Source organism: Salminus brasiliensis, chromosome 7 (assembly GCF_030463535.1).
Source record: "Salminus brasiliensis chromosome 7, fSalBra1.hap2, whole genome shotgun sequence".
Taxonomy (NCBI): domain Eukaryota; kingdom Metazoa; phylum Chordata; class Actinopteri; order Characiformes; family Bryconidae; genus Salminus; species Salminus brasiliensis.
The window spans coordinates 27,065,250-27,090,682 of record NC_132884.1 but is presented as its reverse complement, the minus strand read 5'-3'; the positions used below and the strand labels follow the sequence as shown (position 1 = coordinate 27,090,682).

Here is a 25,433-nt window from a genome sequence, read left to right as displayed (position 1 = left end):
GGAATGTAAACTGTATTCAGAGCTTCAGAGAAACACACCTACAAGCCCTGCACTCTTCACAGTCCCTCTGTACAGCACACCAGAGGAGATGACACCTATCAGAGAGAATGAATGGAATCCTGTCAGGCAGTCTGAAGATGAAAAAACAGTGTATATATATATATTTATTTTTTCATCACACATTTTTTTGTGTTGGTAAAAAGAGAAAACTTCTCAACACAAAAGGCAGCATGGGCTGAGCTAATGGAAGTGAAAGAGTAGGCTGAAGATGCTGATGTGCCTTTGTGTGTATGAGTGACAGCTCTGAGGTCGGTACACTTACCACAAGTCAGGAAGGAGAAAAAGGTCAAAGTAAATAATTCTTCCTTGACAGCTACAGTACTGTCAGTCCAAAAACAGGTGTCTTCTGTGGCACAGTAAAAAACAGGTAAATAAAAAAAACCCTCATGCGATCACTGTGACTTGTCATGAACACTGCACGTTGAAGTCTACATTTCTATAATACATAGACTATATGTCCAAATGTGGAGACCCCTTCTACTGAAAGCATTCAGCTCGTTTCATTTGCACTCATCAACACATACACAGCTTGTCTAGTCCCTGTAGAGAAGCACTGCCAGTAGAAAACTGTGGACACTGTGGAGGTGATGCACATGAACCTATTATCGGCACCATGGCTGATGCCAAGCGTGGGCTAGAGGGGTATAAAGCCCCCCCCACCCCCGCAGTGAGCTGTGTTCTCTGGAATGATGTTCCATCTGTGGTTGGTGTGGCGCAACAGATAACACCACTATCTGCCAGTGGGCAATTACACTATGTGGGAGATGAAGGGTTCGATTCCCAGTCTGGGTGACTGTGCTGCGCTATACCAATAAGAGTCCTTGGGCAAGACTCCTAACACTACATTGGCCCACACCTGTAATACGAGTAACCTTGTAAGTCGCTCTGAATAAGAGCGTCAGCTAAATGCCATAAATGTAAATGATACTTCTGGGTTTGAGGATAAGGTGTGGTGATCATCCAACATCCTTGTTGAACTCTTCCAGCAGTGCTCCAAAAATCTAGTAGAAAGCTTTCCCTGGACAGTAGAGGCAGTTACTTCAGCAAAAGCAGGATAAACTATTTTTTAATACCCTTGAATGAGCAGGTTTCCAATTTTTTTTTCCACAGAGTGCATATTCTAATTTAATCTTAGAATAACTACACACTGAAATGGACATTTATTGTGAAACAAGTGCTTTAGAAGGACCTGTGGCGATCACAAGTAGTCACAAAGTGGTAGAACATCCAGGAAACAGCCATCTAGACCATATAAAACAAAGCAATCATCGCCTACCCCGTGTCAATAAATACTTCATTTTATTGGAATAACATTTCATAGTATTTTAATCTAACCCAGGAAGAAAGCAATTTACCAATTTCCTATTCGGACAAATTGAGTTCTTCTCCTTCAAGGTTCATAATCAATGGAGTGGAGAATTACAGGAGATTTGCCACAGGAGACACAGAGGAAATTCACTGGTGGAAAGAAACAATAGCTGTGTCACTTCAAATGATGGACATATTTGGAAGCACGGACTTTTCTTTGGTTGGCAAAGCAAGACTCTAGCCATTTCTTCTTTACAAGGAGTGCTTGAGGATATTGGGTCTTCAAGTCCTGTAATTCCTATAAGAAGAGCAAATGCAACAAAATCAGCAGAGCACGGCAGCTGTTTAACGCCTCCATTAATCTCTCGCTTTGCAGGTAAGGCTCCATTTTCAGCACTCATGGTTGTAAGGCTTTGCTTAAGATACCTGAATATGAACGGGACTTTCCACTTCTGCTACAATGTGAGTAACCTGCGGGCTCATAATGTCCTCGTCATCGCCGTCATACGTACATAGAATGTTAAGGAAATCATCTGGAATGAGAGAAACTGCTGTTGTCTAAACGTGAGCACCAGTTGCTCAGCTGTCTGCTCTGTTATTTTACTCAAAACTCCTGAACACCCTTTGTAATTCATCTGTGCACCACAGTCTCATAACCGTACATCTGCCTGGTAAAAATCTGACTAGTAATTAAAATAAGTAACATAATTTTGCTGGGTGGAGTGTGCTTATTGCAGGGTGCTTGTGTATTTATGTTTGTAACTGACTTACATTATAAGAATGTTGATGTTTTAATGTCCACATAATGAACATAGCTCAGTAACTCAGGCTCAATAATCTACTGACTACTTGCTTTCAAAATGTGCAATAAGCCAGTCATTTCTGACATGACATTTTGTGTGTCCCAATTTTCGAACACGCTTCTTATGAATGATTTCATAATCATGCTCTGTAGTGTCAGCACAGCAACAACAACAAAAAAACATCAAAGGATATGTGACTAGGTAGCGTGTTAGTGTCTTTTTCTCAGAGGCACCCATATTGTAGAAGAAAACATGGACACCTCTCATGAAATCAGCCAGACCGGGAGCTCCTTCACCCTGGGGTGACGGGTTGGAGCCCTCTGGGAACTCTACTGGCTCCTCGCCAGAACCACAAGGACTCAGGGAGCAGGAGGAACGTGGAGACGTTGATGCCGGAGGGGCTGACGTTGAGCTGGAAGTTGATGGACCTGTGGCACTTGTGTGAGAGGCCTTCACGGAAGAGTGTGAGGTGCTTCGTCTGTAGTAGTATCTAATAGTCTTGTTAAGGATGTTTGTAGTGCTACATTGCAGAAACACTGGGATTATGATTAAGTGGTAACAACACCTAAAGCAAAAGAGAGTACAAATGAGACTTTTATTTAATGGTGTCACACCAGAGCAAGAGGTTGGAATCAGAACCCGACCATTGATCATTGATGCTAACTGGTGACACTGGGTTTGGAGATCGTTTTTATTATTTATTTTTAGTTTTACCCAATTTCTTCCTCAATTACCCAATCCTTGCAGCATGCAGCATCGCTAGGCAGCCAGCACGCTCTGAGGACGCCTGTGCTGACTAACATCACATTAAGAGTGATGTGGGGAGGAAGTGCCATCAACCCACTCAATGCCAACTGTGCTCTTTTGTACTCTGAATGCTGATGGAAAGCAGTCCAGGAATCAGAATGTTTCAATAGTTCAAAGTAGAAATTTCACATGGATTTCATTTTTTTATTATTTACCTCTAGTTTATCTCCCTAAACAACATTTTTAATCTGGCAATTCTTAATCGGTCATTGTGTTATGGCAGTGAGGTCTACTAGGACCACCATGAAAACAATGCATTGGCCTATACATGTTTGTTTTTTTTGCATTTGCTGATGCGTGTTTTTTTTTGTTTGTCCTTATTTATGATCTGATAACAGCATTCATTGCTATCTGTCTGTAATCTGGATTTTGTTGGTTAAGCCCGATTTGACTGGACAAAAAGTTTATTTTATTGCCTTATAAGGGTTTGGACCACAATTAAAGCCCGATTAAAGCTGAGCATGTCTTGTTTCTGGTAACCACAATACACATTTTCATTAGTGTGATCTATACCAGTCACTTTTACCAGGATACATGAATGTGGGGATGCCTCTGGAGGCCAGGTGCTTGCGAATCAGTCTCTCAGTGCCATACCAGTTGAAGCCTTTGGTGGAGTGGCCTATTCGTGGAAGATGGACGCTTGCTGGTGGTAAAGAATAACACATATGCTCAACGTTAACTGACTTTACCATTCATTAACAAACACAAAGAACATAGAAAGAACATAGAACGTATACACAAAAATGAAGGGGAAAAAAAAAAAGAAAAAAAAAAAAAACAGCATGAAAAAATAAATAAGATGACAAATAAGTCAATAAAGAAAACACCTTCTGTGGAAAATGTTCATGGTGAGGCAAAGATTGAAAATTAAACCCCCAGAACACTTCGCCAACTGTTAAACATAGTGGTGGTAGCAACATGCACTGGGGTTTATTGCACAGTTGATGGAATTATGAAGGAGAACTACCTCAGAATTCTCCAGCTTTTGGAATGGCCTTTACAAAATCCTGACCTCAACCCTATCGAAAATATGTGAACTTTTTTTTTTTTTTTTTAAAAGATGTGTGCTATACACTTAATCTACCCCAGAAAAATAACTGATCGAATAATACACCGAAAGCCCAATATTCCCATGACACTCATCTCCATGATATATATATAATATATATACATACATACACATTGTGCAGCTCTAGTTTGCATGACGTGCATACTACTATACTATGCAATGTGTTCCAGAGAGGAGGCCTATTTCCTTACAGACCTGTTTAATTCTAGAAAGTAAATAATAAGCTAAAATACATCTATGCAAATGGTATAACTATATATTACATAACTATAAAATATAGATATTAGTCACAATAACACTGCCAACTAAATGTACTGCAAGGTATTACTGCACTACTGCAGCCACTGATTTACATTTTAGTCTGTATAACAAGCACTTTTTTTCCTTGCTTCTGAGAAATGTAGTTCACACCTACTCTAGTTATTGCAGCAAGCAGTCTTTTTTAGCAGGAACTCTCAAATTGCAATATGATTCAGCTGTGTTCACAAGAAATTCCCTGAATGCACCATACATCTTTTTTAACCCTTTTTTCAATCTCTGTTTTACAAGCGTCACAGAGCCACAGTTATTTATGTTTAGTTCTATACCTGTGGAGCTGTGTGTCGAGAGCGTAAACTCTGACTTCCTAATAAGGGTGTGATGCAGTTTACAGATTGACAGCACGACTTCAGAGACCTATTAGCCTTGGCATATGCTGAACAATCTGGAAGTAAACGTTTCCAAAGCTGGTGGTGTTTACCTTTGTGTTGCTTGGCAGCCCTGTAGATCTTCTTGAGGCCCTCCTCCAAGGCAGTGAGGCGAATGCCTGAGGGGTTGTTGGACCTATCTCTTTGCTGGGCAACAACGAGTGCCAGCTACAGCAACAGGAAGCAACAGAGTGAGCGACTGGCATAAGCCGGTACTGTATGGGTGACGGTGTGATTTATGAACATTCAAGCAGTGTAGAAAAACATGAAAGAGATAGTATTAAAGACAGTGAGTGAGTAGCTCAGGTACAGACAGAAAGAAGAACAGACAAATTCAATCAACAACACAGAGAACAGTATGCGAGCGAAAGAGTACTAGGGCGAGCGACTAACATTAGGCTGACTTACATGGTCTCGTCCACTCAGTCTTGACTGCTTGTCATCAACGGGAAAAAGCAGCACATGCCCAAGGTCTAAGTCTGCAACAGAGCAAGTGCTACATCAGTCATGAAAGCAGCTGCTAAAATACCTGTTATGGCAATGTGAGTTAGACTGGCTGATGGATGTGGACAGTTTCCCACCTTCCATATCTCCTGCTAATTCGTACTGTTTCTTTGCCTCATCTGAACGGACTTCCAAAGCTGTGAACAGCCCACCTCGGCCCCACCGTCCAGAGTCATCTACAGACACGCACATAAACAGGCTTGTTCAAGTCATTTTTTATAAAGGACCAATTAAAAAATATCTCCTCTCTAATGACTTTACCTTGTTTCATTTCCACTGATGGATTATAATGATGAGGCTATGTCATTACCAGTCTATTTAAACATCATTTATCAAATGAATGCGTCTACATACCGACACAATGAACAATAATGGCATCCTCCCGGTCAGCCTGAGGGTGGGTAACATCACCCAGTACATAATGAATGGCTGTGTGCTCTGAGTCTGTAGAGTTCACGCTGCTGTTATCGTCTTCATCTTCATCCACATCCTCACCCTCGCTATCAGCAGAGGATAAGCACAAGGACTTATACCCGCATGAGGCCCACCATGCCATCCTGCCACAGATACAGACCCTTTTGAAGTCCCGAATACAAAAATCATTTTCCTTTTGCTCTGATGTGCCCAAGTGAGTTATTCCCTCACCATGGCGAATCAGTGACAAAGAATTTATAATAGTGGTTAGATAGCAAAAGCATTAGGACAAAGGAAAAAAGGAATACTTCACCCAAAGTGCTAATGACACAGACACTAAATGGAATAATGCATTAATTGGAGTTTGAAAAAAAAAAAGATCATGCCTGAAACCTTGTTCTCCTCCATATATTTCTTTTCTGCTTCACTGTGATATCTCTGAGTGTGTCAAGGGGCTTAATAGAAGACTCTCAGAATCTTGGACTGAGCTCCCTACCCATCTTAGAACCCCACAATCTCTCTTTATATTACGACTACACTCTCTGATTTAGAAAAATGAAAACAAAAGGGACTCTGCAATAATCGTATGTGTATAATGCTAATACTGTGAAGATATGTGGGTATTCAGTAGCACCAGGGCCACCAGTTTCTTACTTCTTCCTGTATTTTTGTTCTTCTCGTTGCCTCCTCTTCTCTTCTTGTAGCTTGGCTCTCTTAGCTGCAGCTTCCTGTCTCTTTTGACGCCTCTGCTCCAGCTCAGACTCTGTCAAAGGCCTCTTTCTCCTCGCTGGGGTTGCCAGAGGCCCAGACAACACAATCTGCACAAATATTAGATAGATAAAAGTTACCACAACCAACTGCAATATTTACAAATGTGCTTTGTCTTCCCAACAGAGCACTATATGTACAAATGTTCATGGACACTGCTTCTAATAAATGCATTCAACAGTTGTACTCACTGTTGAAACAGATGTGCAAATGCACACACACAGCTTGTCTAGTTTCTGAAAAGAAGTACTGGCAATAAATAGAACTCTCTGGAGTTCTCATGCCTAATGCAAGGTATGAGCTAGAGGGGTATAAAGCCCCCAGCATTGAGCTGCAGAGCAGTGGAACTGTGTTTTTTAAAATGATGGTCCATCATCCAATGCTATTGAAATACGTTGGGGAGGTGAGGATGAGGTGGGGTGGTGACTGAATTTATTGTCAATGTTTAGGCTGAACTCAAAGGCTCAAGAATGCATGGAACGTCACAAATTAGTGTTTAATTGTGTCAATAATAGAAAGTTTTACCTAAGTTGTGGGGCTATAATATTTATAAAAACACAAAGATCAGATCGGATTGGATCGGTATAAGAAGACTGTTAGCATTACGGTCCTGGACTGGAACTTGATTGGGACATGCCTAGATTCTGCATGAAATTTGAAGTGTAAAGTTATCCAGTTCATTATATTATAGAAATAAAAATCTAGAGCTCTACACTTTATCCTAAAGGTTACCAGCAGATAAGAACAGATAACTCTTGAAAAAGAAGGAAATAATAACAGAAATAAGGCTGTTCTGAGAAGCTTATCATTTTACAACCACAATTCAACACTGCAAATATTGCACAGCTATATTTCTTCACACTGTTCAGCTCACAGGTCAATGCAATACAATAAACACAGACAGCTTGAGCACATAAGTCTTAACCGACAATACAGGAATATAATTAGACCATACATAAAGAATAATCCTAGATGATATTGATTTAAAACAACTATGATGCCATTTTCACTGATAAGATTAAATAAAGGTATGTCTAGTAAGGTGCATGACTGCCAATTTCTTTCTTCAGAATTTATTTCTGCATGGCCATTATTTTTGGCTAATAGAACTGAATGACATACTCCAGTTTTGTGGCGTAGGGTACGGCCCTCTTTCCCTGCATCCACCAGTTGAGTTAACTGTTCCTCTAGTAGAAGCTCAAATGTTTTTTGGTCTTCTATGCTGGGGTCTTTGGAATAGTCCTTCCCTTCAAAGTAGTACATGTGGTCTGGGGGAAAAGGGGAAAAAATGGAATGCAAATGTTGATTTGACAAAATAGATAATTAATATAAGGTAATCATAAGTACAAGTGTCTTACTCTGTCCCTCATCCTCTTCATCCTCATCCTCATCTTCATCTTCATCTTCCTTATTTGGAATCACAAGTTCTTCATCCATCAACCAGCGGCCACCCTTAGATGCACCCAGGATCCGCTTAAGGTCCACGTCCTGAACAGAACTCTCCTCTGTCGACAGCAGCTTATCCACTCCAAACTTTAAAATTTCAGTCAACTGCAGACATGGAGATATACACTCAGCTGGACATTTCATTAACAACTTCCATATAGTAGCACTTTGTAGATTTACAATTACTGACTGTCTTTGTCAGCCACCCTCTACGCCACACATCAAAGGAAAGAGACCACCATAAGACCACCTGATATCATCTGGGTGGTGCACAATTCTAAGTCTCACGTTGGTGGGGAGGGAGAGCATATGTGTATTCATTAAACAGATGCTCAGGCTTTATGACACTGATTTGTCATAAATTTGGGGCAGATGGGACAAGATCTGTCTGCTGGACCCTTAACCTCTAGGCTATCAGCATTTCCTAAAAAGTCTGCATTCCTGGTCAATGAACGTTTGCTAGAAACTACACCTGGTCACAATCAGGTTATACTACATTTTCAAACATGTGCAAACATAAATGTACAACAGAAATAAACAACAGTATTTCACAGTGGAGAACAGGAGCATGTTCAATCTGAAAAGCTGCACTGCTTAGATATGGTTTCCGAGTTTTGGTAAAACGGTGCAAAACAGGATCTGAGGTACGTTATCTGTTGTTTGATGGGTGTGTCAGCAGTGTGACCCAATCAGTAGCAGGAGGCAGGCACACAATGGATTCTAATACATTTCTCTACAAATACACTTGCTTGGTGTTCAAAAACCAAGTGTCCAAAGGCCCACAGTTTCTGCTTAAATGTGCGATCTGTTGGGGCTGTTGGGCCCAGTTCATCAGTCAGCCAAAAGTATTAGCCAGTGGTCCTATGGTCAGAAACTGACAGCAAATGAAGGGCTAGAAAATGCCTGACTGTATATCCACAGGGTATTTTTGTGTAATGAGGCCAGTAAATGTACACAAAAGACAGAAAGATGAAAGACAAAGATGGTAGGGGAGCACCTGTAGAGCAGAGGCAGCAGCCTGTGGTTGCTCCAACAGAGAGAAGCGTCCGTCCTCGATCACTGTGTTGGTAAGACGCAGTTTCGATACTGCCCGTGAGTAAATTATCTCCTCCACCGTGTCCCTACCCAGGAGCCGGATCACTTTCACAGCCCTAGAGAGATTTAATCAAGTAAATGAATGTTAATGTGTAAACAAATAAAAGTAGACAATAGAGTGCTTTCATTGTAACACTGTTATATTGTCTCGGTGTGAGTCAGTTTGCTTTTCTCCTTATTTAAATTGAATAAAGTGTGTTTATGTAGCTTTCAATATTAATTATGCAAAAATATTAAAACTCTGCACTTCAACCACATATAAGACTTAATTACGATATTATTCACTAATGACTGAAGTACTCTAAACTAACGTGTAGGTTATGTGAAATGTGGGCCCACATACACTATATGCCCAAATGTTTGTGGACACCCCTTCTAATGAATGCATTACGTTGCACCTATTGCTGACGCAGATGTGCAAATGCACACACACAGCCTGCCTAGTCCCTGTAGACAAGTATTGGCAATAGAATATGATTCCATGGAGCAGAGCATAAACCTGCTAGCACTATGTCTGATGCAGGCATGGTCTAGAGGAGTATAAAGCCCCCCAGCATGGGAGCTGTGAAGCAGTGGATCTGTGTGTGTTTTGGAATGGTGGTGCTCCATCCAATACTATTGAGATGAGAGTAAGAGAAGATGGGGATGAGGTAGGGTGGTGATCATCCGACATCCTGACCTCACTAATGCTCTTGTTGCATCTTTTGACCACAGAACCAGAATTAAACTGGGTAATATTTTGTTTAGCAGACTCTTCTGAATGTATTGTTCAAGCATCATGTTAGAATTTAAAACAAAATGAATTATTTAAAGTGATTATTTAAGTTTTCATTAATTTTAAACTTTATAACTTGCATTTCAAACACACTTGCAATTAACTTCACACTAACAGAAACGGTTTATTCAATGGGTTTATCATTGCTTTTTTAAGTTGTTCACTGCAGCTACAAGGCTAGCATTGCTAACAAACACTAGAACCAATGTGATCAAAATCTTTACTGTACGTACATGCTCACACCCTTCTCCCACATCCAACTCCAGATTTGTTTCAGCAAAAAGTCAGTGTTTTCTGTTAATTTGGGCATTATAGGTGTGTTGACTTATGGATGACATCTAGGCTAAATGTGGACTTTATATTAAATTAGATATTTTGTGAAAGCATTCCTTTAAGATCAATCACAATAATATATATATATATATATATATATATATATATATATATATATATATATATATATATATATATACACAGTGGGGAGAACAAGTATTTGATACACTGCTGATTTTTCAGGTTTTCCCACTTGCAAAGCATGTAGAAGACTGTAATTTTTATCATAGGTACTCTTCAACTGTGAGTGATGGAATCTAAAACAAAAATCCAGAAAAATACATTGTATGATTTTTAAATAATTAATTTCCATTTTATTGTGGGAAATAAGTATTTGATCATCTATCAACCAGTAAGAATTTTGGCTCTCACAGACATGTTACTTCTTCTTTAAGAAGCCCTCCTGTTCTCCACTCATTACCTGTATTAACTGCACCTGTTTGAACTCGTTACCTGTATAAAAGACACCTGTCCACACACTCAATCAGTCAGACTCCAGCATCTCCACAATGCCCAAGACCAGAGAGCTTTGTAAGGACATCAGGGATAAAATTGTAGACCTGCACAAGGCTGGGATGGGCTACAGGACAATAGGCAAGCAGCTTGGTGAGAAGGCAACAACTGTTGGTGCAATTATTAGAAAATGGAAGAAATGCAAAATAACGGATAATCTCCCTCGGTCTGGGGCGCCATGCAAGATCTCACCTCGTGGAGCATCAATGATCTTGAGGAAGGTGAGGAATGAGCCCAGAATTACACGGCAGGACCTGGTCAATGACCTGAATAGAGCTGGGACCACAGTCTCAAAGAAAACAATCAGTAACACTCTACGCCGTCAAGGATTAAAATCCTGCAGTGCACGCAAGGTGCCCTTCCTCAAGCCAACGCATGTCAAAGCCCGTCTGAAGTTTGCAAATGACCATCTGAATGATCCAGAGGAGGAATGGGAGAAGGTCATGTGGTCTGATGAGACAAAAATAGAACTTTTTGGTTTAAACTCCACTCGTCATGTTTGGAGGAAGAAGAATGATGAGTACAACCCCAAGAACACCATCCCAACCGTGAAGCATGGCGGTGGAAACATCATTCTTTGGGGATGCTTTTCTGCAAAGGGGACAGGACGACTGCACCGTATTGTGGGAAGGATGGATGGGGCCATGTATCGTGAGATTTTGGCCAACAACCTCCTTCCCTCAGTAAGAGCACTGAAGATGGGTCGTGGCTGGGTCTTCCAGCATGATATCGACCCAAAACACACAGCCAGGGCAACTAAAGAGTGGCTCCGTAGGAAACATCTTAAGGTCCTGGAGTGGCCTAGCCAGTCTCCAGACCTGAATCCAATAGAAAATCTTTGGAGGGAGCTTAAAGTCCGTGTGGCCCAGCGACAGCCACGAAACCTGAAGGCTCTGGAGGAGATCTGTATGGAGGAGTGGGCCAAAATCCCTGCTGCAGTGTGTGCAAACCTTGTCAAGAACTACAGGAAACGTCTCATCTCTGTAATTGCAAACAAAGGTTTCTGTACCAAATATTAAGTTTCTTTTTCTGGTGTATCAAATACTTATTTCCCACAATAAAATGGAAATTAATTATTTAAAAATCATACAATGTATTTTTCTGGATTTTTGTTTTAGATTCCATCACTCACAGTTGAAGAGTACCTATGATAAAAATTACAGTCTTCTACATGCTTTGCAAGTGGGAAAACCTGAAAAATCAGCAGTGTATCAAATACTTGTTCTCCCCACTGTATATATATATATATATATATATATATATATATATATATATATATATATATATATATATGTGGTAGAATAATATATAACAATATTATATTATACAATAATATTTATATTAGATTCAAGTACATAACTCAGATTTACATTTATTGTGGAATAAGACTTATTTAAAAAAAAAAAAAAAAAAAAAAAAAAAAAAAAAAAAAAAAAAAAAGATTTCTCAGCATTTTACTCCAGTGATACCTTGTCTGTCCAATCCGGTGGGCTCGAGCTGCTGCTTGTAGGTCATTCTGAGGATTGAAATCACTGTCCACAAAGATCACAGTATCTGCTGCTGTCAGGTTCATACCAACCCCACCTGAACAACACAAACACGAACAGGACTCATAAATCAAGGAGGGGCAAGATGTGAAAACCAGGGCACACACGCTGTTGCAAAAACACCAACATAGTTGGTGCATGTTCCTCTAAACACATGTACAGAACTGGTAGCTACCTGTCATGGAAGTGCACACCTGCATCAGAAACACAAAGAAATAACAAAAATATTTTCTAGGCAAAGGGAATCTTAAAGGCAGTAAAGGTTGAGGTGTCTGGAAGTTCATCTAATTAAGTGGAAAAAAACATTCTCTCCCCCATAAATTATTCTACCCACAATTAACATGGAAGTAGTCATGTACGTCAGCAGCGGCACCATTAATCACAATAGAAAAGAAAAAGGTTATGGCTGATTTAAAAAGCAGATAATACTCCTAATAACTTATGACTTATATTTAAAAACTAATAACAGACTTCTGGGATTAGTGTACAAAATTCTGACACTTTCCACTGATCTCCATCAACAGAAGTCCTAGCAGTTTTGCTCTGGGCTTTCAGTTTGTGCACTAATACCCAAGGTATCTTTGAGTCAGAAATATCGATTCCTGTTCAGAGATCAGAAAACGCACGTGGGTGAGTCTGGAGAGATTTTAGTGTGATGAGAAAGAAAACCTCTATCACACTCCATTAAAGTGACATTTCTAGTGAAATTACATATGGCTAAAATGTCAGATTATAGATTATGGTAAGTCATCTAAGGGTCTCTCAAACCCTAACAGGGATGCACAGTAACTATTTAGCTTGGGTCAACAGTTCTAATATAATCAAATCTAATTGTACAGTTTACATAATAGTGACATTTCAGACACTGCTGGGAAAGTTGTGCTATGCAAAACAACAGTCAAAAACACTTTTTAAATATGAAATGAAGTCCAAGGCTGGCATTTTGTTAATCATGGCTATGATTATGGCCTTCTGTGTAGTATGCAACATTCCCATCAGAATCTTTAAAGTAATATTGCTTAATTTCCTAATTAAGAAAAAAGGGATCCTGCCACACCTGACCACACTTGAATTTTAACACTAGATTTAACACTAGATTTCTATATTATATAGTACATCATTTAAAACCGTCTATCTCATCAATTAGCTTGTTAAAACTCCAAATTACATTAGAACAGATGCGAGTAAACACAAAAACAGTAACAAGATGCCGTGTGTTCTATGATAAAATTTAGTCCATCTGTATCTCTGCATACTTCTCAGCCTCCTTTCACCCTGTTCTTCAATGGTCAGGACACCACAGAGCAGAGCAGGTAGTATTATTAGTAGTATTTGCAGTAGCATTCTTAGCACTACAGCAACACTGATATGGTGGTGGTGTGTTTGTGAGTTTGTGAGTGTGAGTTGCGCTGGTTCGAGTGGATCAAATCCAATTTATTTGTATAGAGCTTTTTACTGTTGTTGTCACAACGACTGTGTCCACTCCCTGTCCATTATCTTGGACACTCCTACCTAGTTGGTTTTGTATATACGATGTCTTCTTTGTATTTTCATTTTTTTCACATTTTGTTATGTAGCAACCTTGTGCTTAAAAAACAAACAAAAAAAAGTGTTCCCGCATTATTCTGCACTCAGTACCCACAAAATTGTAGAAATTACAAATTAGGACATACCTATTTTGACCCTTTGCTTTGAGACTTAAAATTTTGCTAACATTGAGATGTTTCTACACCTTGCTTGGAGTCCACCCATGGTAAATTCAGGTGTTTAGGCAAGATTTGCAAGGTCATGGTCTCACAGCTGACAATGCATCTTAGAGCAAAAACAAGGCAGGAGGAGGAAAGAACCGCCGGTAAAGCTCAGAGACAGGATTGTGTGGGCTGCAGTGAAAGTTCCAAAGAGCACAGTGGCCTCCATAATTCTGAAATGGAAGAAGTTTGGAACAACCAGGAATCTTCCTAGGGCTGGCTGCCCCACCAAACTAAGTAATCGAGGGAGAAAGGCCTTGGCAAGAGAGGTGACCAAGACCTGAATGGTTACTCTAGCTGAGCTCAAAAGATCCTGTGTGCAGATGGGAGAAACTTCCGGGTCAACAATCACAGCAGCACTCCACCAATCTGGGCTTTATGGCAGAGTGGCCAGTCAGAAGCCTCTCCTCCGCAAAAGATACAAAAAAAACACATAAGGGTCTTAACCTTTTTTTTTTTTTTACCTTCCAACAAGACAATGATCCTAAGCACACAGCCAAGACAACCCAGAAGTGGCTTGGGGAAAAACTCTGTGAATGCCCTTGAGCAACTCAACCAGAGGCCTGACTTGAACCCAGTCGAACATCTCTGGAGAGAGCTGAAAACCCCAATCCAACATGACAGAACTTGAGAGAATGGCACGAAATACCCAAATCCAGGTGTGCAAAACTTGCAGCGTCACACCCAAAAAGACTGGAGGCTGTAAACACTGCCAAAGGTGCTTCAACTTGGTTCTAAGTAAAAGGTCTGAATACTAATGTCAATGCAATATTTGTTTTGCAAATTTGTAAAATTCTGTTATCATGTTGTCATTATGGGGCATTGAGTGTACAATGATGGGGGAACAAGGCTAGAAAATGTGAAAAAGTAAAAGGGTCTGAAGACTTGTATATATGTGTTGTATATATACTCACTCATGACCACTGTTGCACCTACCAGCTTTGGTGCTGAGGAGAAAGATGAAAACGTCTTTGGTGCTGAAGTTCTTGATGGCCAGATTGCGCTCCTCTCCTCGCACTGAGCCATCCAGACGCTCGTAGCTATAACCTTCCAGGGTAGGAAGCCAAAGTGAGCTGAAGTTTAAAAACAGGCAGTACACTCATGTGCACACAGGATGTGATACTAAACCATAGCTTTTTCTCTAGATCACAGAACAAGATAAGGCCAAAACATGCATGGCATGGTTGCAAAAATGTACAGTAACCTATTACAAAAATGGTTAATTTCATGCTGATATAAATGAATGCAAAACACTTTGCAATACAAACACTAATTAAAACTTTTAATTACCTGTTTTATTACCAAAGTTTTATTACACTTTTGGCAAGCCCTAAAGTCCATGAAGTCTTAGCCAAAACTATTTTTTACAACTTTATCAGTCTAGGCAGAGCATTTTACCTGTTACCCTAAAACACTCTGTTAGATGACAATGTTAGAAAATTTTGCTAACATTGAGATGTTTCTACACCTTGCTTGGAGTCCACCCATGGTAAATTCAGGTGTTTAGGCAAGATTTGCAAGGTCAAGGTCTCACAGCTGACAATGCATCTTAGAGCAAAAACAAGGCAGGAGGAGGAAAGAACCGCCGGTAAAGCTCAGAGACAGGATTGTGTGGGCTGCAGTGAAAGTTCCAAAGAGCACAGTGGCCTCCATAATTCTGAAATGGAAGAAGTTTGGAACAACCAGGAATCTTCCTAGGGCTGGCTGCCCCACCAAACTAAGTAATCGAGGGAGAAAGGCCTTGGCAAGAGAGGTGACCAAGACCTGAATGGTTACTCTAGCTGAGCTCAAAAGATCCTGTGTGCAGATGGGAGAAACTTCCAGGTCAACAATCACAACAGCACTCCACCAATCTGGGCTTTATGGCAGAGTGGCCAGTCAGAAGCCTCTCCTCCGCAAAAGATACAAAAAAAAAGGGTCTTAACATTTTTTTTTTACCTTCCAACAAGACAATGATCCTAAGCACACAGCCAAGACAACCCAGGAGTGGCTTGGGGAAAACTCTGTGAATGCCCTTGAGCGACTCAACCAGAGGCCTGACTTGAACCCAGTTGAACATCTCTGGACAAGATAAGTCTAGGCAGAGCATTTTACCTGTTACCCTAAAACACTCTGTTAGATGACATCTGATTTATGGAAACCGTAAAGGTGCCTGAGGCATATTATTGTTGTCAAAGCCAGTGTTCTAAGTATACATTCGAAAAACATCTGTGTCTCTACACAGTACGGGAGTCGATTTATTAAAATGTGTGTCACCTCTATACTCCAGATAGTCTTGAAGAATGTCCAACATTCTGGTCATTTGGGAGAACAGCAGAACACGGTGACCCCTGAAATCAAACATATACAAACAGGCTTTGCATTTATGCTCCAATGGTCTCTGTATGTGCTCATGAGTTAAGCATGCTTTCTACCATGCTTATGAACTGTTAATGGTTGTGTCCTGATGTGGAATTTCTTGCCCTTCAACCATAACCAAAAATGAATGCCTTATGGAGACCAATGATGATACTGTTGCAGTTTAAATCTCTAAATATGCTACCAGGTAATTCTAGCTACTACACATTCCTTCCTGTACATATCACTGCAATGATAAGTTCCCAATACAGATTAATCTTTAGGATCTTTCCCCCTCCGTGCACCTATTAGTTGCAAACAGTTCCTCTGCTGAAACCATGAAACCACTTCCCCACTGCTGAGATTTTCACTCAGCTGCATCAGAGCACAAAAATGCTGGCTGTAGTTTCTGGTTGTAGCACCAGTCTCATACAGATAATAACCATTAAAATGTTGCTGCATTTAAGAATGTGAATAATATATTGTGTTATAATTACTAGGTATAGTACTTATACTGTAAACAATGCACATTTGGCACGCTGGTTATACAAGAATTCAAGATGTTACAAGAGACAGGCATACCCTTCTAGCAGATACGCAAGCATAGTATCCAGCAAAGAAAGCTTCCCACTGGCCTCCACCAAGTGCTCCCCCATCTCAAATGGTTCCGGCTCCACACCTTACACAGAGGGTGAGAGAGAAAGAGAGGGAGAAAGAGGGAAGGATGCTTAAATCCAAAAGGTGCTGAGGTACAGCAGTTACAGCTGGCCCAAGGCACCTCATTAGTTAGAGACTTGCCTTGATCTCTACACTATCCTGCCCTCGATGTGACCAGGACCTTTTCTGTGACACTAAAAGCAGTGGGATCTCTAACAACTATCTGTGGAAGGATCTTATCTGATTGACAGCTAAGCTTTTCCCATCATTTGAGCCACTGTGCTTCTAGATGTCCTTGAAGTTTTTTGATCAATTAGTAACGTGTGCATTTTCTTTGCGTAGTGACACTGCGGTTAGGGCAATAGACTAGGGGGTGTAACGGTACGTGTATTTGTACCGAACCATCAAAGTATGGTCGCCGTGGTTTGGTGCACACAGTTGCACAGTGCACAATAAGCTGTGGACGACTGCTGAGACGGTGGCTGAAGCTTGAAGCACGTAAAGCGAAGTGTGAGTTCCATCTGGAAAGCTTAAGCTGTAAGCTGTTTAAAAGAAACATCTGGATTTACAAGGTATGGTGCATTTAAGAGCGTCACTAAGGTATCCTCCTCGTCCTGCTCATTCTTTCTTTCCCCATTGCTGCCGTATGTAGAGAAGAACGGCTCACATGCCACTGGCTTTTCTTTCTTTTCTTTTAACACTCACTGTTCTGTCTGCAGTGAAACGACATAAAATAAACATGTATTTCAGCAACATTCTGGCCTATTTCAACTATTTTTAATAATCCTGGTTGACTGGAGAGGGATAGCATGTCAGTGATGTGTGTGGAAACATACTGAACATGCCAACGTTTACATTTCACTGCTTAATAATCTAGGGTGTAACAGCTTTCCTATTGGTGGAGTACATGAGACCAGGTAGAACAAACTGTAACTAGCATATGGAAGGCCTGTGCCTTGGTTGGAGTGGCGTCACGGATAAGACCAGTACCTTCCGAAGAGCTATTGTACTATGTGAGAGACCATGGTTTGATTCTCGGTCTGGGTGACTGCTGCGCTACACCAATAAAAGACATTGGGCAAGACTGCTAAAACTACATCGGCCCACCTCTGTAATACGAGTTACCTTGTAAGTCGCTCTGGACAAGAGCATCAGCTAAATGCCGTAAATGTAAATGTTTATCCCCTTGTACGAACTACCATAAAGGTCCAAATAGCAGTGTAAACCGAACTGTTTATTAAAAAGTTTTTAAGGATGCAAGAAGTTTTACAGAACCAACAAAAAAGTGAAATGCACACAAAGGAAGCAATGCACACACTTATCTGTCATTACCATCAAACAGGTAAGGGTGGTTCACACATTTTCTCAGCTGCACCAAAATATTTAGGAGCCTGGTCTTATTGCCTTGATCACTCCCAAATGCATCTGAAATCACAAAGCAATTTAAAAGCAAATAACAAGTGTGTGTATCATAGATCATCGCTGTCATATCACATCCTAGCATCTACAAAACAGTAAGTTATGAAGTTTTAATGACAGCCACAATATTCATTCTACTTCTCTCTCAACACAAAAACATGCTCTCACATTTCTGCCTTTAACTCCCACTGCACTTTTGTCTTCTGTCTAAACAAACTCTTACCCAAGTCTTTCATCAGAACAGCTTTGTAGTATTTCTTCTGCAGGGCAGACATTCCATGATACACCACCAGTTCTGTCTTCCTGGGCAGCTCTGCCGCCACCTCTGCCTTGACCCTGCGCAGCAGGAAAGGCTGCAGCACCTGGTGGAGCTCTTTGGCTGCACGCGCGCACACACACACACACACACATAGTTTACACCAACACAATGCAGATAAACATGTCAGCTTACCAGGTGGGTCGTACACAAAAACATCTGGGTTAAACAGCTACTGCGAAATCACTTCAGCTGAGCTTGTTTGGCTTGTGCTGTGGTAAACTAAAGCACTCAAGTGACTGAAGGAGAATCACTGGCTTCAGGCCAATCGTATCATCTCTGAAGTCCAATGATACAAAACACTGAAGCTGTACCGGAATTCCAAACCACATTACATAGAGAACTGCTCTGAGGGCAGCTTAAAAAACAAGCCCTGTAATTAGCACAGATCAGTCACTGACGCAAAGGAATCTTTATACTTTAGCATATTTCCTATTTACAAAAGCTGATATATTGTCTGAGAACAAAGTCAGTCACTAAGTGTCATATGTGTATGTACATATGTAAATGACTCTGATACACAAATGCTAGCTACTTCAAATCCTATGTAACCCACAGGTTCTCTGCTAAAATGAGACATCTACATACAAGAGATTAAACATTTAACAGATTCAGTAATTAGCTCTTGAACCACGCTGTTCTACCTAGAGTGTGTTCAGACTGCACATCTGCATAAGTACTGACAAACTCTTCTGTGGCATCACTTGGAAACACGCTGGGCTGAATGAAGCTGAGGAGGGAGTAGACCTCCTGCAGATTATTCTGGATTGGAGTTCCTGTTAACAAAACTCTGAAGCCCACAGAGAACTGTGAGAAAGGCAAGAGAGAGAGAAAGACAGAGAGAGAGAGAGAGTCAGAATGTGGTAGTCTGCGACACTAATCATCAAACAGTGAATTCAGCTGGGGCGCACTAGTAGGGATGTACTTAGTAAAGGTAATAATATTGTAATTAGGGATGTAAGAATATAGAAGTATTGCAATATTTTGTTTTGCAATACTGGATCGATTCTAAAAAAACACTGTCCATTTTAACTAATCATTTATCAAATTATAGTGGTTAATTTTGTGTTGATGTGTACTCATGTGTTTAGTCTGTGATTACATGTATTGTGATAAATATTGTGTATAGCGAAAAAAGCCTTTAAATATCGTGATATAGTATTTTTACCATATCGCCCCGCTCTAGTTTAAACCCCCAACCACCATATAGCAGTGTTGCAGTCTGTTTCTAGATCCCACTGTTCTGACTGCATTAACCCATAAGAGCCCAGACCCAGATTTGAATAATGTTATTCAAAAATAATTAAGTCAGTTAAAATTAATTGAGCAGTGTTTTTTCTAATTGTGCTAAAGAGGTCACATGACAACTTCTGTAAATATTTCAAGGTTAAAATCCATAACATGTCACAACAACAATTTCCAAATTTCAGCATTGTGTTTTCCAAATGGGCTCAGAATTGGCTATACATATGATATGACATCTTATTAAACCACTTGAATCGTTTAATGAGTTGGAACCAACCTTTAAAAACAGAAAACACACTTAAAATGCGCTGGTTTTATCTCAAGCACTTCCCAAGCACCCAACATTTCATAAATGAGGTCACGTACACACATTTGCAAACCGTCCTGTGACACATCCAGGATGCTGAGTATATGTCACTTAGGGACTTCATGAGTGGAGGATAAAGTGCAGTATCTTCTAAAGGGTCTTGTGATACACATCATCATGGGCTCTTATGGGTTAAAAGTGAACCTTTCTTTTAGTCAGATTTTATGAATATGGTGGTGTTTTGTATACTATGAGTTTACCTGAAATTAGTTTTTTTTTTTTTATTACAATATATTCTTGCTTACAGCACTGCAATGTATCGAGCTATACTGATTGTTTCGCCAGGTTCTTGTCAATACACAGCCCTATATCTGTGTTTGCAGATACTGATTTGAGCAGTTGTTTACATTTAACCTATAGTTTTTATTATATTTAATTATATTTGGTGATGTATTTCTTTTTATTCCATTCAAATAAAAATACAAATAAATGACATATAACATGCAAATCCAGGTTTATGTAGTTCCAATTTCTGCTTTTAAGACAAGGAAAACAACTCTTAACTTTCAATGGAAGTCAAGGTAAAAAGTATTTCTATTGGCCCATTCATCATGACATTCCGTATGTTAAGAACAATGTAAAAAACAACTGTCAGATTCATGTCAAAGCTTGAAAAATTACAAATTTTTTGATTTTTTGAAGGGTTGTGTATGTATTATCTATCTGCCTACATTTACATGTATCTATCTGCCTACTATTACAACAAGGAGCCAATAGACTGACTTTCTATGCAGCCTTCTAACACCACAGCTAACCTCTGTAAGGGTTTGATGGAGCAGCGATTTCTGGTTCTTCAACCTGTGAGCCTCATCCACAACCAAAATATTCCATTTCCACCTGCAGGGGGAGCGAAGGGCCAACATTACTGTATTATAGTAACATGCAACATAAATGTAATCTCTTGCTCACTTCAACCTTAATGCAGAAAATCACCTTTTCAAACTGTTTGCATCTTTCAGACACATCTGTGAAAAGGAGAAAAAGGTGTAAGTGCTAACGTATCAATTATGTGCTAAAAAGATAACCAGCCACTCCCCCTCAAATCTGTGTCCGTACCTCGTAGGTAGTTAACAAGACGTGGAAATGTCTGTTGTCTGTCATTTCTCTCAGTAGCTCCGCCCTTCGTTCTTTATCTCCAGTGTAACACACCACAGACAGACTGGGATAGAAGCTGAGGCAGAGCAGGCCCATGAAAGACATTTTCAGAGACTTAACAAACACTACTGACATCTAGTGACAGTTTTAAAACACAGCACACAGCTTCCAGAGGACAGCTTTAACAGTGGATTTCATGATTATGTGTATGTTGCACAACAGTTCAGGTCAGTGTGACAGTGTAAAATTAAAAGGCAAACCAACACTGTCCAAGTATAAATGACATGAATGTACACTGGTTATGACAAAAGTCTTTAAAGTACTGCACTTTCGCTTTACAGATTAATAATTTATTGGAACTCATCTAATTAAAAGTCAGCTGCTATGCAGGTCTTACCGCTCTAGTTCCTGTCTCCAGTTCTCTAGAACTGACAGAGGACAAAGCACCAGAAATGGACCCTTCATGCCAAGACAGCCTCGAGCATACACCAGGAGAGAGATGGTCTAATGGAGAATAGAATATATGCACATATACATATATTTATGAATATATTAAGACACATAATGTTTGTGCTAGAACATGAGATATTGACAGAGAATAAGAAGAAGAACTGTTCTCTTCTACCTCAGTAACTGCTGTGTTCACATGTTAAGAGCCGACTGCGTATAGCTTTGTCACAGCACATTACATGCCTCTGCACCATATCCTCCCCACCGCACACATTCAGTACCCTGTACACTGTACACTGTACTGTCTGTAGTGTCTGATGTCTGTTGTACATTTACATTTACATTTAGCAGATGCTCTTTTCCAGAGCGACTTACAAAAGTGCTTTGCTTTTTACCCAAGAATAACTAGTTTGAATAGACAAATTATTCAAAGATACCTCTAAGCTTAGACTCTACTAAACACAAGTCAATATGGAGACCATAATGCTCTACTATTCGCCCAAGTATTCTCAGAAGAGGTGGGTCTTCAGTCTGCGTTTTAAGACAGCGAGCGACTCTGCCGTGCATGGCTGTGCTTGTGACTGGTCACCTGGACAGACTTTATCATTTCACTCACATCTTTATCTTTTATGGCTTTATGGCACATTTGCCATATTCCATTAAATTGCCATTAAATTCAGCTGTTTTATTGTGGTCTTATTCTGTTTAGCTTGTTGTGCTATCTGATGTTGACCAGAAGAGGATGGGTTCCCCTTTTGAGTCCAGGTTCCTCTCAAGGTTTCTTCTTCTCAATCTGAGGGAGTTTCTCCTTGCCACTGGTTTGCTTAAAAGAGGCTCGGGCCAGGATCTCTGTAAAGCTGCTTTGTGACAACATTCGTTGCGAAAGGCGTAATAGAAATCAATCTGAATTAACCTTTCAAAGCCAATATATTTTATGAACTCATTATAATTTGTTTTTAGTGTATTTTGATTTGCTTGTATAATTCTTATGTTGCTGTTTCGTTATGGCTGGTGTTTTTGTCTTGTCAGAGCTGCCGTCGTTGCTAGGCTAAGTGTGTATTTGTGGTGGAGTAGTACCTGAAGAGCTTCGGTTATTGTGCAACATTAGCACTCGTAGGACGTCTCTCGACATTTCACATTACAGTATTGATCCATAACTTTAGCTTAGTGTCTATCGTTTATAAGAATGTGATGGATCCTCCTACTTTCAGAACTATTAACCATTGTTGAGTTTTGATGAGTTTTCCTTCATGTTTAAAACCATCTGCATCTTGTTATTTTAATAACACACATTATATCCAAACATTTACTATATAATTCGTGTTGTGAGCAATTTAACAGCTAAAACACACATATAACATGTTAAAAATGCTAAAACTAAATAAATAAAAAATAAAAAAAAGGGAATAAATTGTTTAGAGCTATAATATTACACTCGATTATACAGTCCAAGACAAATGTTTTTCCTTTATGGTTTCCTTTTAACCACATTTTATAATTACTAGGAAGGCATCAAAATGATGAAATAGCATGCATATACTAAAAAGTGTTCAAATGAAATCTTGCACTGTAGAAAATTCTTCAGAAGACTTTTCCTTTGCCCTGATGCTGCTTTACACACTCTTGAGTCAGAGACCCCTTTTTGCTTAGTGTGTAGTATTTCAGATTAGGGCTGAGCAATGTTTCTTAAAACATTAAAAAGCTTGTTCCTTAAAGCAGAATTATGTAAGACAGACTCCAGCCTTTATTCCCATACATCTGGAGGATCTACAGTACATCATAAAAAATAAATAAATATATCTATTTCCAAGAGCCTTGTGATGTTTAAAAGATTTCCCTACTGACCTGACAGGTCTTGCCCAAACCCATTTCATCACCAAGGATGCATCCTTCCAGATTCTTCAGGCACTCAGAGAGCCACTGAACTCCACACAGTTGGTAGGGGCGTAGCTGGATTCCTGAGAGGAAATACAACCCAAAGAAATCAAACCTTATTCATCATAAATTTCCATCTTAAACTGCTAAGGCAGAACTGCTGGCAAGCATTAATAACAGCTCTACACATAAAATGATGAAGAAAACTCTATTATTTTAAAATAACCGGGAAGGCTGCACAGCACCAAGAATGATGGTATAATGAAATCAATATACAGCAAGACTGTAAAATAACAACACCCAGAGATTTGATAACAAATCAAATCTTTGGGTGTTTAGAAATAACTAGTAATTCAATAGATTCATAGTAAATTAAACTCTTGTTTTTTTTTACAGGTCAGTAATATATTTATGTGTGGAACATACACTATTCTACAGAAGTCTAGGAAAAAAGAAAAGACTATGAGCTATTCTGTACTGTTGTCTCATGATCACAATTAATCATTTTTCATCAAGTTATCTTGAGGTCATGAGAAAAACAAGTTATGATCTCAAGAAAACAATGTTGGATATTTTGAGAAAACATTAATCATCTTGAAAATTCTTGAGATGAGAAGAAACATATGATATATAAAATCATATCAATCAATTTTATAAAAAATATAAAAGTGTAATCAAAAGATCATGGTAAAGAAAAACATAAATAACTCATGGTTCAATGTGATTCTTATGTAGTTCCTAATCCTCTTCTATTTTGTTGGTTCAGGACCTGAAGTCGGAATTACAGAAGTACCAATGCTTTTATTTCTTACCTTTAATACAGAAGAAAAAGCTTATAATACATTCTATAAGATTCTTTATAATGAATGTTAAAAGATTTTTATCATTACTATTTCTCTTAAAAAAAAATGATCTAAAAACATCTGTTCTTAAATACTTTGATGGTCTGATAACTCTCTTAAGACCCTCTAAAATGATCAGATGAAATATATAAAGGACTAGAATTACTGTCTAATTTAACAAGATGAAAAGTGGAGATTGTTTTGCACTGCCTACATAAGAACAATGATGTCTTTCAGATGTCATGTTAGTTATCATGCTCTCCGATGGGGATTATTTTTGCCATCATCTGGCTACATGGATTTCACTGAAAACGTCAAATTAAACGTGGATGCGGATTGTGATAAACTCTAAAATCCATCATAGGCTGCGTTATAAACTGTATTTATCAAAAAGTACAGAACCAAATGCAGGAGCTTGATTTTTGAGCTTTCTGTTCCACCGTAAATAATCACAATATACTCATTTAAGGTTGAAGAGGAAAACAGAGCTTAAAACTAGCTAAAAGGCTTGAGCTTCGTAGTGTAGGCGAGCTCTGTGGAGTCTATGTAAGAGACTGGTCTGAGCACTGTAACACGTTTTGGTAGCGCCAGACCAACCAAGCAGTTGTAGAGCAGGTAGCTAGCCAGGTGAGTCCTACACATGTCTTAGGTCTGCTGGAACTGTGAGCAGCGAGGTATTCTGTATAAGACTAGCCCTCATCTGCTGCTGTTCTCTGCCGAGGCTGCACCGACTCGTTTACTCAACACACACACCTTGCAGTCCCCATGTTTTCAAGTCTTTTTCTGACAATTCCGAATTGTCTCTGTCCGGTATGTTACTCTTAACCGCTTGAAGAAACCTTGACATTTCAGTTTCGCGTATTTGTTTTCTCTATATTGTTAGAAATATGATCAAATCAACACTTGAAAAACTTCTGTTTACTATCCGCTAACGTTTCTCCACTGCGCGCCATT

The 25,433-nt window shown here is 39.5% G+C and overlaps 1 protein-coding gene across 1 annotated transcript; it reads right to left on the bottom strand.

The window, feature by feature from the left end:
- Nucleotides 1-1,204: 1,204 nt before the first annotated feature.
- chd1l (chromodomain helicase DNA binding protein 1-like) lies at nucleotides 1,205-25,433 on the bottom strand. Its single transcript, XM_072684371.1, has 25 exons — nucleotides 25,233-25,433; nucleotides 23,608-23,720; nucleotides 21,710-21,816; nucleotides 21,274-21,388; nucleotides 21,151-21,182; nucleotides 20,973-21,054; nucleotides 19,250-19,412; nucleotides 18,513-18,668; nucleotides 18,203-18,295; nucleotides 16,796-16,892; nucleotides 16,133-16,206; nucleotides 14,813-14,923; nucleotides 12,051-12,165; nucleotides 8,863-9,016; nucleotides 7,778-7,970; nucleotides 7,542-7,687; nucleotides 6,306-6,469; nucleotides 5,592-5,794; nucleotides 5,315-5,413; nucleotides 5,142-5,212; nucleotides 4,787-4,901; nucleotides 3,513-3,621; nucleotides 2,367-2,661; nucleotides 1,795-1,878; nucleotides 1,205-1,666 (listed from the first exon to the last, which is right to left on the bottom strand). Exons 1-25 carry the CDS (start codon nucleotides 25,324-25,326, stop codon nucleotides 1,544-1,546), a joined length of 3,108 nt encoding a protein of 1,035 aa, XP_072540472.1. The 5' UTR covers nucleotides 25,327-25,433; the 3' UTR covers nucleotides 1,205-1,543.

What these genes read in the sequence shown, in the direction of transcription:
- chd1l (XM_072684371.1), bottom strand. Translation starts at nt 25,326, where the DNA reads ATGTCAAGGTTTCTTCAAGCGGTTAAGAGTAACATACCGGACAGAGAC. An exon ending in TCTTGTTAACTACCTACGAG is followed by an intron (nt 21,183 to 21,273) that starts GTACGGACACAG and finishes TCCTTTTCACAG; the next exon opens with ATGTGTCTGAAAGATGCAAA. An exon ending in GGCTGCCAAGCAACACAAAG is followed by an intron (nt 3,622 to 4,786) that starts GTAAACACCACC and finishes CTTTACCACCAG; the next exon opens with CAAGCGTCCATCTTCCACGA.